This window comes from Rattus norvegicus, chromosome 15, assembly GCF_036323735.1.
Source record: "Rattus norvegicus strain BN/NHsdMcwi chromosome 15, GRCr8, whole genome shotgun sequence".
Classification (NCBI taxonomy): Eukaryota; Metazoa; Chordata; class Mammalia; order Rodentia; family Muridae; genus Rattus; species Rattus norvegicus.
This window is the reverse complement of record NC_086033.1, coordinates 9,411,541-9,427,559: the sequence shown is the minus strand read 5'-3', so window position 1 is coordinate 9,427,559 and position 16,019 is coordinate 9,411,541. Positions and strand designations below refer to the sequence as shown.

Here is a 16,019-nt window from a genome sequence, read left to right as displayed (position 1 = left end):
GCCTCAGTTTCCAGTTCTATAAAGTGGAGAGACTGAGAAAGACAAACTCAGAGATGGCTTCATCTTTACCACTCTGTAATTCCATCTCCATATGAGTAAGTGTGAGACAAGTACCGAGGGCCTGAAAAGAAGGCAAACCATGGCTGAGTACTCACAGACCCACACCCCTGTCTGAGAAGTGGAGGAGGAAAATGCAGGAGAATAAACTACCAAGGAAAAGGGCCTGAAGCGGGGAACAGCCCAGGTTGTAATTGGCAAAATAAAGCTTTAGAATGTATACGAATAAATGTTCAAAAGGGATGGGGGTGTATAGCTTTGTAATACAACTCTTGGTCAGAATATCTAAGGCCTTGGGTTTGAATCCCAGTGTTGGCATTTCGTCTAGGTTCCGCCCCACAGTTACCTGGCAACAGCTAGGTATGCCTGACTCACTATAAAAGGGGTGGCTTGCCCACTCCCCTGTCTCTTGCTCTTGTGCTCCTCTCTTCTCCTCTTGCTCTCGTTCCTTACCCTCCTCTCTCTCTCCATTTCTGTCCTCCCTCTCTCTCCATCTCTCTCTATGTGCTCATGGCCCTCTCTCTCCTCTCTCTCTCTCTCTCTCTCTCTCTCTCTCTCTCTCTCTCTCTCTCTCCCTGCCTTTCTCTGTCTCTACTACCCTCTCAACTCCCCTCCCCATGCCCTAAGTAAATGCTATTCTATACTATCTCATTGTATGGCTGGTCCCTCAGGCATGGGCCTGCAGAAGCACCCCTTCCCCAACACCATACCATGCTGCCACCAGACATATTCCTTCTTCTTTATCTTTTTATAAAACACAACACCCAGTACCACCAAAAATAAAAAAATCAATGAACAAGAGACTCAAGGACAGAAAAATAAATAAATAACCCCCCCCAAAAAAAACCTTGTAGGAAAATCATAAATGAAGTACAAAGGAAACTTAAGTGCAGGTGAATTTTAGTCGAATAGCATCTTGTGTGCTCTGTTTGTCTAAATGTTCTGACTTGACTAGAACATGCTGTTCTGCGTGGCACTGACCACCCCAACTGTAAGCTGGTTGTCAATGCACAGAAATAGGTTGTGGCTGGACTGTGTAAGCATCACAGATGCTGGCCCTTGAAGATGTAAAATGAATTACAGCTGATACACCCAGAGGGGCGATGGCTTTGCTGGGCTCTGCTGCTGGAGACTCACTTCTCCTGAGGAGACCTTAGCTCCCAGCACCCAGCAAGGTGGCTCACAGACACCTGCTGCTCCAATTTCCAAGGCTCCGAGACCCTATTTTGGACTCCCCAAGGGAAGCAAAACTTGAACTCATAATCTTAAAACAAAGAAAATAAACAACAACAAAACCAAAAGCTACAGGTCAATGTGGGATAACATGAAATAAAGCACCAGTGAAAGTATTAATATCCCCACTTTTCAAAGTGGGGACCAATAAATACTATAGAAATACTACTGTGAAGAAAATGAAGTTTAAATATCTTCTTTAGCATATAAAGACAACCAATAATGATTTTTTTAATTAAAAAGGGAAGGTAAACTAATCCTAATAGTTTAGAGCAAGGAACCAAGTATATTATTTGCTTATTAAATAAAAATAAGTATGTTTAGAGTTACATATAAATACAACAGAGACATCTACAAGATTTCTTCAAAAACTGTCAGGGCTGGAGAGACAGCTCAGAGGTTAAGAACACCGGCTGCTCTTCCAGAGGACCCTGAATTCAATTCCCAGCAACCACATGATAGCTCACAACTGTCTGGGACTTCAATCCAGGAGATCTGATGGCCCTTTTGGGCCTCCTCTAGCACTAGGCATGTTTGTGGCAGACTGACAAACATGCAGGCAAATTGCTCATACACACAAAAAATAAAAATAAACATTAAAAAGAAATGAAAACTGTTAGGACCATGTGGGAAAAGGGATGGCCAAAAAGTACTGCTCTCCTTGGGTAGATGAGTGACTTTTTACATTATTTCTTTTGTTGTTAATCATGTATATGCATGTGTATCTGTGTAAGCCCACGCACAGGTGTGCAGGGGCCTATGGAGAGGGTGGCACCCAATCCCTTACGGACACCATCGAGTTACAGTCACTGTAAGCTGTCTCATGTGCGCGCTGAGGACCGAATGGATCTTTTCAACAGCAGCCCCAGCTCTTCAGCTCTGAGCCGTCTTAGCTCATGGGTACCTTTATCAACTACTGACCAAAGATGCTTGGATCTCAGAGGACAGCTATGCAGTCATGGACCTTGAACTCACACTCCGAAGTGCTAAGATGACAAGTTTGTACCAGCTGGAAACTGGTTTTAATCTAAAAGAACTTTATTAGAATTTTCAAATACCCAATTTGAAAAATACCGCCAAAAAGTATTTAGTAAATCATAATTTCCTGTCATAGAATTCCCCAAAAGAGCCCATAATTCTCTCCCAGCCACCATGGTTCCAAATTATTCATTTCAAAAAGTAATTTGACAGCTCTAAGCAAAAGCCAATACATTACAATATAATTTGAACTACTGTTACCAGAGCATGACTGTTTCTCTAGACAGAAAGGTGTCCTGCTGAATGAAATGACAGCAATCCAATTCTCAAATTCTCCAAACACTGTAATCATGGTGTGTATTACATTTCTGTCCTGAATAAAGACTAAGGAAGACAGGTAGTACTGTCCTTAGGGTGAGGAAAAAATGAACAAGCATCAATACTTAAGTACCCTTAGGTATCAATACTTAAGTATCAGTACCCTTAAAGTGTACCTGTTACATGATGGTTTTAGGCTACTAAGAGTGAATTAAGCCCCTCACAAGCTTCAGCAGTTAGGAGTGTGGGCTCCATGCCTTGACTGGGCAGCACAGTGGAGCTGGCTGTGGAGATGTGGATGTGGGTGAGCCAGTCAGGAGGGTACGAGAGCAGGCAGGTATTGCCTCCTGCCAATGGTGGAACTGCATGGCTTCGCCAGAGCAGTGCTAGAGAGCTCGCCCTGGTTCTGTGGATAAGGGAGGGCTGGGTCACTGACCAGTCAGCTACCACCCAGGCCCAGATCCAGGGCTGTGAGTTGGCCCACCCCAACATCTTTATCGTCTGAGAATGGTTAGCATACAGGAAAGGGCCAGCCCTGCTGTTCCAAAGCTACAGGGTCTCCACTATACAGGGCAACAACAAGATAACCAGAGGAGACCTGATGAGGACCCAGTATTGATGGTGTCACAGAAGCCAGAAACCTTAAATCAGTGACCAATTACTCATTGTAATGAACATTCGCAATTATGTGGACAGAGGGATATAGCGTGGGACACACTGTGACATACTACAAGCTTCCATGATGAGATGTTTTTCTATGGTTTGGATTTTGTTTTTGGTGTGTGCGTGTGTGTGTGTGTGTGTGTGTGTGTGTGTGTGTGTGTGTGTGTGTTATTTTGGGGGGTGGTTGCAAAAGCAAAGGTCAGATATGAGGGAACAGGGAGATAAGCACAACAGAGATGCATGATGGGAAGCCCACAAAGAATCAATAAAACATTTAAAATAAATAAATAAATACACCGCCCAAAGAGTGAATTAAATCACACAGAATTCTCACTTACTGCTTTATCTGTCCTCTTTTACAAGGTAAGAATGATTACTATACGCAAGCAAGAAGAAAGAATGAGACACTTCTATTGTAAGGCAAATTAAAAGGTGACTTTTTAACAGATAATTGTTCTAGCCATAAACCTTCAAGACTGTATTTCCAATTCCCCTCATCCAATATGATGTGATCCCCGATTCAGTGATAGAGTTAGCAAGTGCAGTAGAGGCTCAGAAGCGACGCTTGCCTCTTTGCCTGTTTACCTGACATAACGTAAAGCTATGTTGCAGGAGTGCAGGGCACGGTCTGTGAGACTATCGGTGCTTTAAAAAAAAAAAAGGTATGCCAAGGGGATGCTTATCTGTCATAATTCATTCAGGCTCAGCTGAGGAAATAAGATTAGACAGGAGTGGGAGATAAATGAACACACTTCGGAAAATGAGACAGTGCACATGTACGACACACCCAAGAAAGTTGGCTCAGTCACCCCGGCCTCAGCACAGCAAGAACACCTGTGGGCATGATGTCAGGGAACCAGCACTTTAGCCACTAAGTCCTTTCTTTATGCCTGCACTTTCCTCTCCCTCCCTCCCTCCCTCCCTCCCTTCCTCCCTCCCTCCCTCCTTCCCTCCCTTCCTTCCTTCCTTCCTTCCTTCCTCCCTTCCTTCCTTCCTTCCTTTCTTCCTTCCTTCCTCTCTTCCTCCTAATTTTTGTTTTAGACAAACTCGCACTGGTAGCCCTACTTGGCCTTGAACACACAGAAATCCATCCACCTCCCTCCCCAAGATGAACCTTCTTTCTGAATTTTTACTTCTGTGTATGTCCATGTCTGTGTGTACTGTGTTGAAGAGACCATTAGAAGACGTCAGGTCTGGGGTTGGGGATTTAGCTCAGTGGTAGAGCACTTGCCTAGCAAGCACAAGGCCCTGGGTTCGGTTCCCAGCTCAGAAAAAAAGAAAAAAAAAAGATGTCAGGTCTCAAGCTGAAGCTACAGGCTGTGAGCAGCCTGGTACAGGGACTGGGGCTCTCTTAACTGCTGAGGCTTTCTGGCTCCCACATCTAGACTTTCTATATCCCCACAGACTGTATGCCTTAAGACAGGCCAGCACTCCTTACCAACTGAACATTTCCTTCCCAGAAATTCTCAAGAAAGCATCGCATTAATTTTACTGCATATTTTTAATGACAAAATAGTGTCTAGGAAAAAAAAAAACTTCCATTGCTCATAAGACTAGAATTCAGTTTGAATACTGATAAGTACCACACACCTGTCATTTTAGGAGACCACTGATTTAAGACACATCGTCAATTAAGAGTGTGCATCAACTGTAAAATGCTTGCCGACTCCAAAACACTGAGAAGCTTTTAAATGAACACTTCAAGGACAAAATGCAGTCATTACAAGCAGACTTCAATGAGCCCATCGCACAACAGACCACACTAGAACTACTGAAATCCACCTTTCAGACTAACGAAACCATGAAGCTGAAAACCAAGAGGCGGAGAGATGGCTCACAGGTTAAGAGCACTGAATGCAGGGTTGGGGATTTAGCTCAGTGGTAGAGCGCTTGTCTAGGAAGCGCAAGGCCCTGGGTTCGGTCCCCAGTTCCAAAAAAAAGAAAAAAAAAAAAAAGAAAAAAAAAAAAAGAGCACTGAATGCTCTTCCAGAGGTCCTGGATTCAATTCCCAGCACCCACATGGCAGCTCACAACTGTAAGTCCAAGATCTGACACCGTCACACGGACATACAAGTGAAGCAGGCAAAACGCCAGTGCCTATGAAATAAAATAAATTATTAAAAAAAAAAAAAACAATGGCAATAGAAAACCAAGTACTTCTCCTCAACTGGTACTTCTCTGAAAACCCAATAATGTTACAATATCAACTCTGGATAAACTAATTTGAAATAAATATGATTTAAAATTCATTATTTATTGAAATACCAATGTGAAGGAGGCAGAGTCGATTCAATGAGGGCCTCAAAATAGATGTTTTATGGAGCTGACTAGTAATTTAATCAAAACTACACATTCATCACTTTGGACATCACATAACTGTCCAACTACATATCTGCAAATATCACAGCGTCACTGGGCACTGTAGGAGAAGCAACTGTTATAGGAACACCCTACACTTCTAGATAAAACTGTCCTCAAAGGCAAATGCACCACAGATGTACCCTTTCTTCTTGACTCGAAAAAAGACAAAAGTCTAGGCTACTGTTTCAACACTGAACTGTTTTGCAATACCTCAAAAATGAGATATTTTAAGGAAACATTTCTAGAATACATTAATTCTACAATTATAGTAGATTTATTATAGTAATTATTAGTCCAACAATCCTGGCATTACAATTCACTTAGTAATCGAGCCCCTAAGTCAAAGGCACTTTACCTGAGCTACTACAAAATGGATTAATTACTGCATCTGAGTAGCCCTAGTGACAACACTAAGTTCCCCAGGTTGACAGCGGCCTCAGTGTGTCAACATTTGCACCAAACAGAACTGAAGGAGAGATCTTCACGGCAGTAAGTTAGCATAAAGTCTAATGGACGGCGCCTACTCTCTAGAGCTCACTGTAAGCAAAATACATACAACATTCGGAACTCACCACAGCAAAAGAGAAAACTGAGTCAGCCGGGTATGCTAGCATGCCTGGAGTCCTAGCACTTGGGACACTGGTGTAGGAGGATCTCAGGTTCAAAGCCAGCCTGGGCTGGATGCTAAGTTTCTAGCTAGCCTTGGCTACACAGTCTGAGTCTTTCTCAAGCACATCCCCAACAATGAAACAGAGGAAAGTATGACTAGAGATAATAAGTCGTGTTCAAGACAGAGAGCTAGGAAGCATTAGAACCTAGGTGCTAAGCGCAGCTTCTCTCCTGAGCAGAACCTTTTCCTGCTACCGCTTATCTCAGATGATAATGGTGTTTAGAAAGACTTTTCGTCTAAATATTGATTCTTCGTCTCTTCTAAATATATATTAAAATCCTATCTTGAAACTCCGCTACCCAAGACAAGCCTTCTTCCCGCAACAAGGTCAGAGCTGTAGGACAGCAAAAAAAACGAGTGAGCTGGCTGCCTTGGGCAGGGGCAGCGCTGCTGTGTGGAAATGAAGGTAGGTTCTCTTTTTCTCGCGCGATTCTCAATTTCCCCACATTCTTGGAAGCTTGACGACAAACCTTATGTTTTTATTTAAACCACTTAGCAAACAAGCAGCATTTTTTACACACAAAGCCCACTGTAAATGGGTACACACACTGCCACCATCATCATCATCACCATCATCAGGGAACCCAGAAAGACACTCATCCATCGCAGGCTCAATAGAGTGATGTTGCCAGTGAAGAGACTGCTTTCTCTGGAAAGCAGCGAAAAGATGCCTTTTACTGTAGGGGTGTTTGCATTACTTCCTACTGGGTGTCAAGTCGCCACCTCTCTAGAGAGATAACCTCTCTAAAGTCAGTTTTCCCCCTGTTTGGAGATGGTCTTCTGTCCATAGTTTATTCGTGAAATCACTAGAGTGTGCTTTCTAAAACACTGTGGTAGATGGATTAAAAGATGAATGATGACTTGAAAGGTCCACTTTAACAGAACACCTTCCTTCAAAGGCAGGATCTGTCTTGACTCTTTTTTTTGGGGGGGGGGGGATAGGGATGCTCCCAGCCAGACATAAGAGAAATCTCTAGTGATTATTGATCACAGAAGAGTCAAGGACAGTCCAGCGGGACTGCTCCTCACAGACTTGTCTGGCCCTCTCTTCTCTCACCCCTTAACTGAATTCCTGAAGCAGTCCTCAATCAGTAGCCCTGGGATAGATGTGGGTTTCGAGGTGGAACTGCATGAGATCTATATTTGAACAGTCTTACCCATCAACCTCCCTAAACGGTGGATTTCTTCCCTCCTGACCTTTCTTATCCAGCCTGCCCCAGCCCCACTTAGTGGGAGCAGGTCACATTATGCTGTGCCATAGGAGGACAGAGATCACTGTGCCAAGTCTCCTTGGGTGTGAGTATAACAGCAAAAGGGACACGGAAGCATTTCTCCTGCCCTGTCATGTTCCAATCTAAACTGGTGAAGATCTGGAGTTATCAGACTTTATGTAATCCCCTCATCAGTACTAAGAGATCCTGGAGAGGAAAAAGTGAATATTCAGGAGGCATACACAGGGATAGGCTGCATGCATCTAGGACGGCTATGACTGAGGTCCAAAACATTTGTAGAGCTTGCCATCAAAAGGCCGGATACCCTGCATCTAGCTGGTTTGACTGGCTTGCTGCCCGGTCACCATAACTCTCACCAGTGGGCCTACAAAGGGTCATCTCAGGCCTGTGCATAGGACTAAGTTGGAAGGACACACAGATTTTGGTTTTATAGGAAAGGAGTTCCTAAATTCTTATCGTCCAATGGCTCATAAAACTGTCATCCAACATTCGGAGAGTCCCCTGTACCTGAAGTTACATGTAGTGAAAAGAATGTAAAATTAACTCCTACATACGGCTACTAGCCCACTTCTTATTTGTTATTTTTATTTTTAAAAGGGTATTAAAGAGTATAAAATCACAAGCAAATATGAGTCCAGAGAATGATTTCTGCCTTTCCAAGCACCAGGATATAATGTAATACTATCAAAGCAGCCTAAAGACTGCCAATCACTGTACGAGGCTAGAGTAGTGAGAGAGCACCATCCAAGTACCTCCTTCCAGAACCATCTGTCCTCTGGAGGAAGAGGAGGCCTGCATGGAGAGCAAGCGCCCCTCCCCCATGTAATGCAATCAAGATGCATTAATACCAGTGCTTCCGACTTTACCAACAGGGAGATTAGACACTAAATTATCACTCGACAGTCACTTCAACGGAGCGTGTATGTGTGTGTGTGTGAGTGTGTGTGTGTATGTGTGTGTGAGTGTGTGTGTATGTGTACCTGTGCATATGTGTGTGTATGTATGTGTGAGTGTGTGAGAGTGTGTGTGTGTGAGTGAGTGTGTGCGAGTGTGTGTGAGTGTGTGAGTGTGTGAGTGTGTGTGTGTGAGTGTACCTGTGCATGTGTGTGTGAGTATGTGTGTGAGTGTGTGAGAGTATGTGTGTGAGTGAGTGTGTGAGTGTGTGTGTGTGAGTGTGAGTGTGTGTGAGTGTGTGTGAGTGTACCTGTGCATGTGTGTGTGAGTGTGTGTGTGAGTGTGAGTGTGTGTGAGTGTGTGTGTGAGTGTACCTGTGCATGTGTGTATGTGTGTGTGTGTGTGAGTATGTGTGTGAGTATGTGTGTGAGTATGTGTGTGAGTGTGTGTGAGTGTGTGTGTGTGTGAGTGTACCTGGGCATGTGTGTGTATGTGTGTGTGAGTGTGTGTGTGAGTGTTGTGTGTGTGTGTGTGTGTGTGTGTGCGTGCATGTGTACCTGTGCATGCGTGCATTAGCCACAGAAGTTATCTCCCCTATCACTCCCTGTTCGCCTTGGTTTGTTTTTTGTTGTTGCTGAGACAGGATCTCTTCACTAAATCTGGAACTTACTGACTGGACAAGATTTGACTGCCAGTGAGTAATAATGATCCGCCTGTGTCCAACACACACACGCTCACATACTGCTCACATACCACACACACACACCACACACACACAAACACATGCTGCTCACACACTACACACGCTCACATGCTGCTCACATACCACACACACACTCCACACACACATACACAAACACATTCTGCTCACACACTACACACGCTCACATGCTGCTCACATACCACACACACACTCCACACACACATACACAAACACATGCTGCTCACACACTACACACGCTCACATGCTGCTCACATACCACACACACACTCCACACACACATACACAAACACATGCTGCTCACACACTACACACGCTCACATGCTGCTCACATACCACACACACACTCCACACACACACACACACACACACAAACACATGCTGCTCACACACCACACACGCTCACATGCTGCTCACATACCACACACACACTCCACACACACACACACAAACACATGCTGCTCACACACTACACACACTCATATGCTGTTCACATACCACACACATACACCACACACACAAACACATGCTGCTTACACACTACACACACTCATATGCTGCTCACATACCACACACACACACTCCACACACACACACACAAACACATGCTGCTCACATACCACACACACAAACACTCACATGCTTACACACACACACCACACATACACTCACATGCTGCACACACACATGCACACACACACACACACACACACACTCACTCTACTCAGAGAGCTGTGATTACAGATGGACACGTCCCTCCCAGTTTATATGTGGGTGACACCAATCCAAACTCAGCAAACAGCACTTGTCTCGCTGAGCCATCTCCCCACTCCCCAGCCCTATTCAAGAGATCCTCAATGTGAATTCTGTGTTACTAAACGGAAAAACATATTCATGATCAAATAACTATAAATCAAATTATACTTTTATAATGTCTTGCCCGTGTTTTTCTATCAAGATATAAATATATCAATATACAAGTGCCAATTTTATAATATACCATGGCTTTAAAAAGGTTTTCATAATTAAAAACCACATTTTTAAAAGACCACATCACATAAAAGGGGAGACGACCTACAGACTCTATGACCTTCAGTCCAGAACTCGACTAAGCACTAGTGGAAACGTGCAAACGCAGCACAACAGCAGTGGCTACCTTTTGGCACTGGTCGACAGCTTCGCAGCCGTCTTGCTGGATATCTTCCCCTCCTTCTTCTTGGGCTGAACTTGCTCCCGCTCAGGTTCCTGCTGAACACTCTCCCGTTGATCGCCATCAGAACTTCCTCCGCTAGTGCTTGGACTGTCATCAACTCTCTGTGCCTCGGTGGACATCTTAGATCCTGGGTTAAAGAATGACATATCACTTATCCTGCTTTGGAAGGGACTACAACAAGGTATGTCCAGGATGGAGAGAAAAGGAGCCTGCGAAAGGATAATTAGGTCTAAAAATGAGAACTGTCCATTTAAAGAACAAACAACTCTGGGGTTTGCATGCACGGAAAACTTAAACACGACGTTGGTAGTGATTTTATTCACAAGGCTGAAAGTGAAAATGATTGGAGTGTTCTCTAATTGGTGGGTAGAGCACGGTGCATCCGCTGACACAGACCTCAGACACAAGGACAAATGAAGTCTACATGCTTCCACATGGTAAGTGAGAGAAGCTGGTCTGAAGGACCAGAATGTCCAAGCCCATTGTGAAGGGTGTCCAGACAGGTATATCCATGGGAAGGTAGAGACATAGTACAGGAAAGCGTTTTCTAATGGGCGGAAAGTTTCCATCCAGTGATAGTACTATTCTTCAATTAACTAATCAACTAGTGCTTATTGTAGAAAAGCCTCAGAGTTGTCCTGCTTTGCTTTGGAGTGCTGAGGACTGGACTCGGGGTCTTGGCATGATAGGCAAGTGCTCTTCCACTGAGCTACCTGCAACCCCTGGCTGTACACTTCAGGATGGTAGACTTGAGGCCAGAGGTGCAGTGTGGGCAGTGTGCATACTCGGCAGAGCTCGAGCTCCAGTGTCTACAAAAATGGAGAAGGCTACTTTTATAAGGTAAATTAGAGCTCAAAACAACTGGCACAGGATAAACCAGAAGGGGTTGGAGAGATCGTTCAGGGGTTAAGAACACCGGCTGCTCTCCCAGAGAGGCTGGGATCAACTCCTAGCACCCACATGGTGACTCACAATGGGCTGTAACTCCAGTTCCAGGTAATACGGCGCCCTTGCTGGCCCCCTTGGGCACTCAGGCACATATGTGGTGCACAGACATACAGGCAAGCAAACATCAGTACATAGAATATAAAATAAATCTTCTGGGGAGGTGGGGGTTGGGCTGAGAGCCTAATTTTTACAGGTACTGGGTGAAGCACTTTGGGCTCAGCTTTGAGAAGTCCAGACAGGTAAAGAGAACTGTAAAGTATCTTGACAAGTTGGCGCAAACAGGCACAGGACTGAGAGATAGGGGTACCGTCATGCTAATATCCAATCGGTATATCCTCAGAACTGGGCCAAGCTTCAAGTCCTCTCAGCTGGAAAGTTGTTTTAAGTAACCTTTGTGATAACAGAACAGAGGCCACGTGGTCCCAAATAAGAACTGAAGCTTAGGAGGGTGTGGGCACTGACCCAGCTCCACTAGCGAACAGAGTTGCACAAGAGATAGAGACTGGAAGGAGACACTGAAGGATTCCTTTTTCCTAGTCTGGAGGAAATCTCCCTCGAGGTTTGAAATTCACTTTGCTCTGAGTTCATGCCCCCAGAGCAGCTCTGATTACCAACTCAATTTCCTCAATACTTTGATACCTGGGTAGCCGTTATAACCCAGATAGCAGACACGAAAATGTGCTGAGGGAAAAGGATAGAGCCCTTCTCATTTCAGCACAATCAGCCCCAGTTTGATCCTTACTATCCCACCCTGTGTGACTTAACAAGCTGACAGACCTAGAACTGAACTGACAGAAGGTCATGCTCAGACGCTACAGGGCCTCGAGCCACCAGCGATCACTTTGGGTATCGGATACCTAGAGCTCAGACAGGTCTTTGAAAAATGAGACTGCCTATGACTAGAGCCATCACCACCACCACCGCCATCATCCTCATCAAGAGCAAAACACCCCGCACACACATACATGGGAGAGGGAGGGAGGGAGGGAGGGAGGGAGGGAGGGAGGGAGAGAGAGAGAGAGAGAGAGAGAGAGAGAGAGAGAGAGGAGGGGGGAGAGGGAGAGAGAGAGGGAGAGGGAGAGAGAGAGAGAGAGAAGAGGGAGAGGGAGAGAGAGAGAGAGAGAGAAGAGGGAGAGGGAGAGAGAGAGAGAGAGAGGAGGAGAGGGAGAGAGAAAGAAGGGAAGGAGAGGGAGAGGAAGAGGGAGAGAGGGAGAAAGAAGGGAAGGAGAGGGAGAGGAAGAGGGAGAGAGGGAGTTTTATCCAAAGTCCTCTTGAAAAGGACCCTTTTTGGTTACCCTTAAATTGAGACTTTGAAATAAACGCTGTTGACATGGTCAAGAGGAAGCTTCAATGCACACAGAAACATTTCACTTCAAACACAATTTATTACCTATCATTACCTAGTTCAAAGACATGACCTAATAACCCTGATCAGCTTTCATCATCATTGGTTCAACCTGGAGTTGGTTCAAAACCATGGTAGCTCTTCTAAATGCAGGCCTTCAACAGACCGGAAGTTTTATACGACAAACTTATAAAACAGATACGTACAGCAAAGGCCTGGGAGAATCGGGAAGCACAGTGATGATGACGCGTCCAAAGACACTACATGTGACGTCACCACCCTCATCCTAGTCCCTTTGTTCATAACAAACAGTAAGGCTGTTTGAATAGCTGTCAAACACTCACAAGACATCCGGCCTGTGCTCCCACCTCTCCTGTAAATGGAGGGCATCATTCTCCATGGCTAAGACACCTTTTATGAGCAATAAAGTCACTTAATAGAACACTGAAATTTTATGTCAGTTATGTTTCCCGTCTAGCTCAAAAAGTCTGAGCATATTTCTTAGGGTTTCTTATTTGACTTTAACCTTCTCATTACTTGGGTTTAATATTTGTACTCTTTCTCAGCTTGCTTCTTTGAGCTAAAATATACCTAAAGTTAAAAGCCTTGTAAGTAGGTACCCTATAGCTTGCTGGATAAGCAGGTGTATAGGGAAACAGAAAGAAGCATTCTTAGGATTAGATGCTCTCAGGGGCAGGACACCGTGGGCACTCTTAAGAGATGTGAAATCAGTGAGAAACTGTTCTATGTATCTGAAACCTGAGGCAATCCATCACACGGCAGACACCAGAACTGCAGGAAAGTGGCTCCCTTACACTGCGGCCACGGCTATGACTGCTGTGTGCTGAGTCAGTCGTGAAGTGCGCACTCGTTTCGATACTCTTTATGTGCACACCTGATAATGTGTAAACTCTACAGTTACTGAATAGGCCACTCTGTGATGTAGTGGGCTACAACCTGAAACTGAAACATCCATGACTACAGCAGAAGACCAGAAGAGTAAAGGACTAAAACTACTACTGAAGGTCTGGGGGATGGGGCTCAGTTCCAGAGCGCCTGCCAAGCATGTATGTTAAGGCCTGGGTTCCATACAGAACACTTCCCCAGAATCTTCTGAAATGGCTAAACAGAAGCATCGCTTCTATAGTTTTACAGCTTAAAAAAGTCGTTTCTACTTTTCATCTAAGATACCTTATCTGACCCAAAGTTTTACCTACTAATGACAGATCCTCCTGAGGCCACTGATAAGCACTACAAAAACCATTCAGAAACAAAGGCTCTGTATCCCATTTTCAAATGTCAAAAGTTAAGAGACTCTCTGCTGGATTACAGAAAAAAAGGGGACAACGTGATCGTGTACTCTGGGACAATTAATTCATATGAGAGGAGACCCTCTATAGATAATTCAAATTAACTCTGTGTCAAATTGGTGTCTCGTCTCTCTAAAGTATAAATGAGTAGGCTCCTGCATTAAAACTTCCACATATTATCTTTACTAGCATTTTAAAATTAATTCCTAAAGAGCTAATTCCCTAATCTAGAAGGAAGCTAGGTTCCAGGGATCTCACTAAACACAAATGCATCCTCCAACGACAGTTTCAAAGAACTTAAGGCACCTCAAGTGGTATTTTTACTTCAGATTCAGAGCAAACCGTAGTCCCTAACTAAACATAAATGCATTACATTTAAGAATTGAAACACTCATTTTCTAAGCTTTGTTGACTATACGCTCTGTGATGTCATGGGGTTCTGGAAATTCCCTGCCAGCACATAGAGAGTGAAAGTAGCCTGTTTCAGAAAAACTAAAGGATCTGGCTGCAAATCCCAGCGAGGAAAGCAACAGTACTGCAGTCCACATTACTATCCAAATCACCAAATATCAAGATTTTCAAAAGCTCAGGAAAGCAAGAATTCATTTGTGCTGCTCCGACAGGAAAATGTGAACTTGTCGTTGACGTCCCGGTTTCTCTACTTGGGATTTCTGAACTTTTCCAAAACGTGAAATGTTGTATGTTATGTGCCGATCATGTAGCGCTACCCAGCTTTCCAAGTGACTGAAAAGATATTTATTCGAAAAATAAAAGTGGAGCACCTGACTGGGGGAAGTGCTGTGCCCTAGGGGAAAGAGCTCAAGGTACGGCATATGAAAACACTCCATCTTCATCGCACACAAACGAAACTGCAAAGCGCCCAGGAGCATCCTGACTGCCTGAGTAAAGACAAATATTTAGATTCCCAAGACTCGGACTTGGTTATCGCATCTCTAGAGCGTGTTTTTCAAAATGCAAGGATTTAAAACTAAGACGAGCTCTTAAAAATCTTTCTGAACAGTAAGGCAATCAGAGGCAAGTCCTAGCAAATTCTTTTGTACTTTAAAATGGAAATACTCGAGTAGACCCTCAAAATGACACAATGCAGGGTTGGACGATAAGAGTCTTGCAAACCAGCAAATGGGTCCAAGAGCTGCCACCAAGCCCAGGGTGATGATGTCTCTCTAATGCGGCCTTAATTTCCTTTAGGGAAGATGGATGGGGCATTTCTGGTTAGTCGTGGGAAAAGACGCAAGAAGCCAGGCTTTATGTTCATTAGAATTGGAAAAAGGCAAATGGATCAAAACATTAGGAGCAAAGAAGGGGGTGGGTGGGGGTGGGGGGACAGAGGGAATCCAGTTTCCAATCAGGCCAGTGGGGGCTGCAGAGAAGCCAGAGGAAAACCGGCTTCGGAGCCAAACTGTGCCAAGCACCAGGCATTACAAAAGACCAGTGTGACGCCCCCCACCCCGGGGCATCACGCACACACTCAGCCGGTATTCCCGGGCGGGCCCTCGCCCGCTTGGACACCTCGTGTAGCAATTATGCAATTAGGGAAGAGCTCGGGACAGCCGGGCACTTTGCACCGCGACATCCATCCTGGACTTTGCGGAGACTTAGTTCCTGGCTGCGGTGGGCGCGGGAGGGGAGAGGACAGGTCCTCGAAGGCGAAGGAGGGCCACACTCTGCGGGAGGGGGGAGGGGCGCGCGGGCCCCAGCGGGCACGCGCAGGGCCAGGGAGGCCTGCGGGGCCGCGGGCGCGCGCCCGAGCCGAGGCCGCGGCGGGGGCGGGGATCTCGCCGGTCTGCCCCTCGCCGCGTGGGGTCCCCGCGCGCCCTACGCCGGGGCTCCGGCCGCGGCCACGCCCGCCCGCCCGCGCCTACTCACCTCGCGGCGCCGCCCGCGCTCCAGCCGCGGCTCGGACGCCGAGTCCGGGAGTGAAGCCGCCGCCTCCGCGAGCCGCCGCTGCCGCCGCCGCCCGCCGTCCGCGCGCGCCCCCTCCCAAGCGCGCACTCGCCCTGCCTGCCCCGAGAGCCCGCGACAGCGCGAGCCCCACGTCGGCCTCGCGGTGCCGCG

At 45.7% G+C, this 16,019-nt stretch overlaps 1 protein-coding gene across 4 annotated transcripts in view; it reads right to left on the bottom strand.

Moving 5' to 3' along the window:
- Positions 1-16,019, bottom strand: part of Ube2e2 (ubiquitin-conjugating enzyme E2E 2) — a 277,665-nt gene that overhangs the window by 261,172 nt on the left and 474 nt on the right. For 2 of the 4 annotated variants that reach the window (NM_001399661.1, NM_001108371.2), the window contains exons 1-2: positions 15,831-15,940; positions 10,284-10,467 (exon numbers count right to left, since the gene is read on the bottom strand). In NM_001399661.1, coding sequence (NP_001386590.1) covers positions 10,284-10,459 — 176 coding nt within the window. In that variant the 5' untranslated portion in view covers positions 10,460-10,467; positions 15,831-15,940. Of the gene's footprint in view, positions 1-10,283; positions 10,468-15,830; positions 15,941-16,019 lie in introns of those variants that run through there. The other 2 variants (NM_001399660.1, NM_001399659.1) reach the window with 1 other exon arrangement.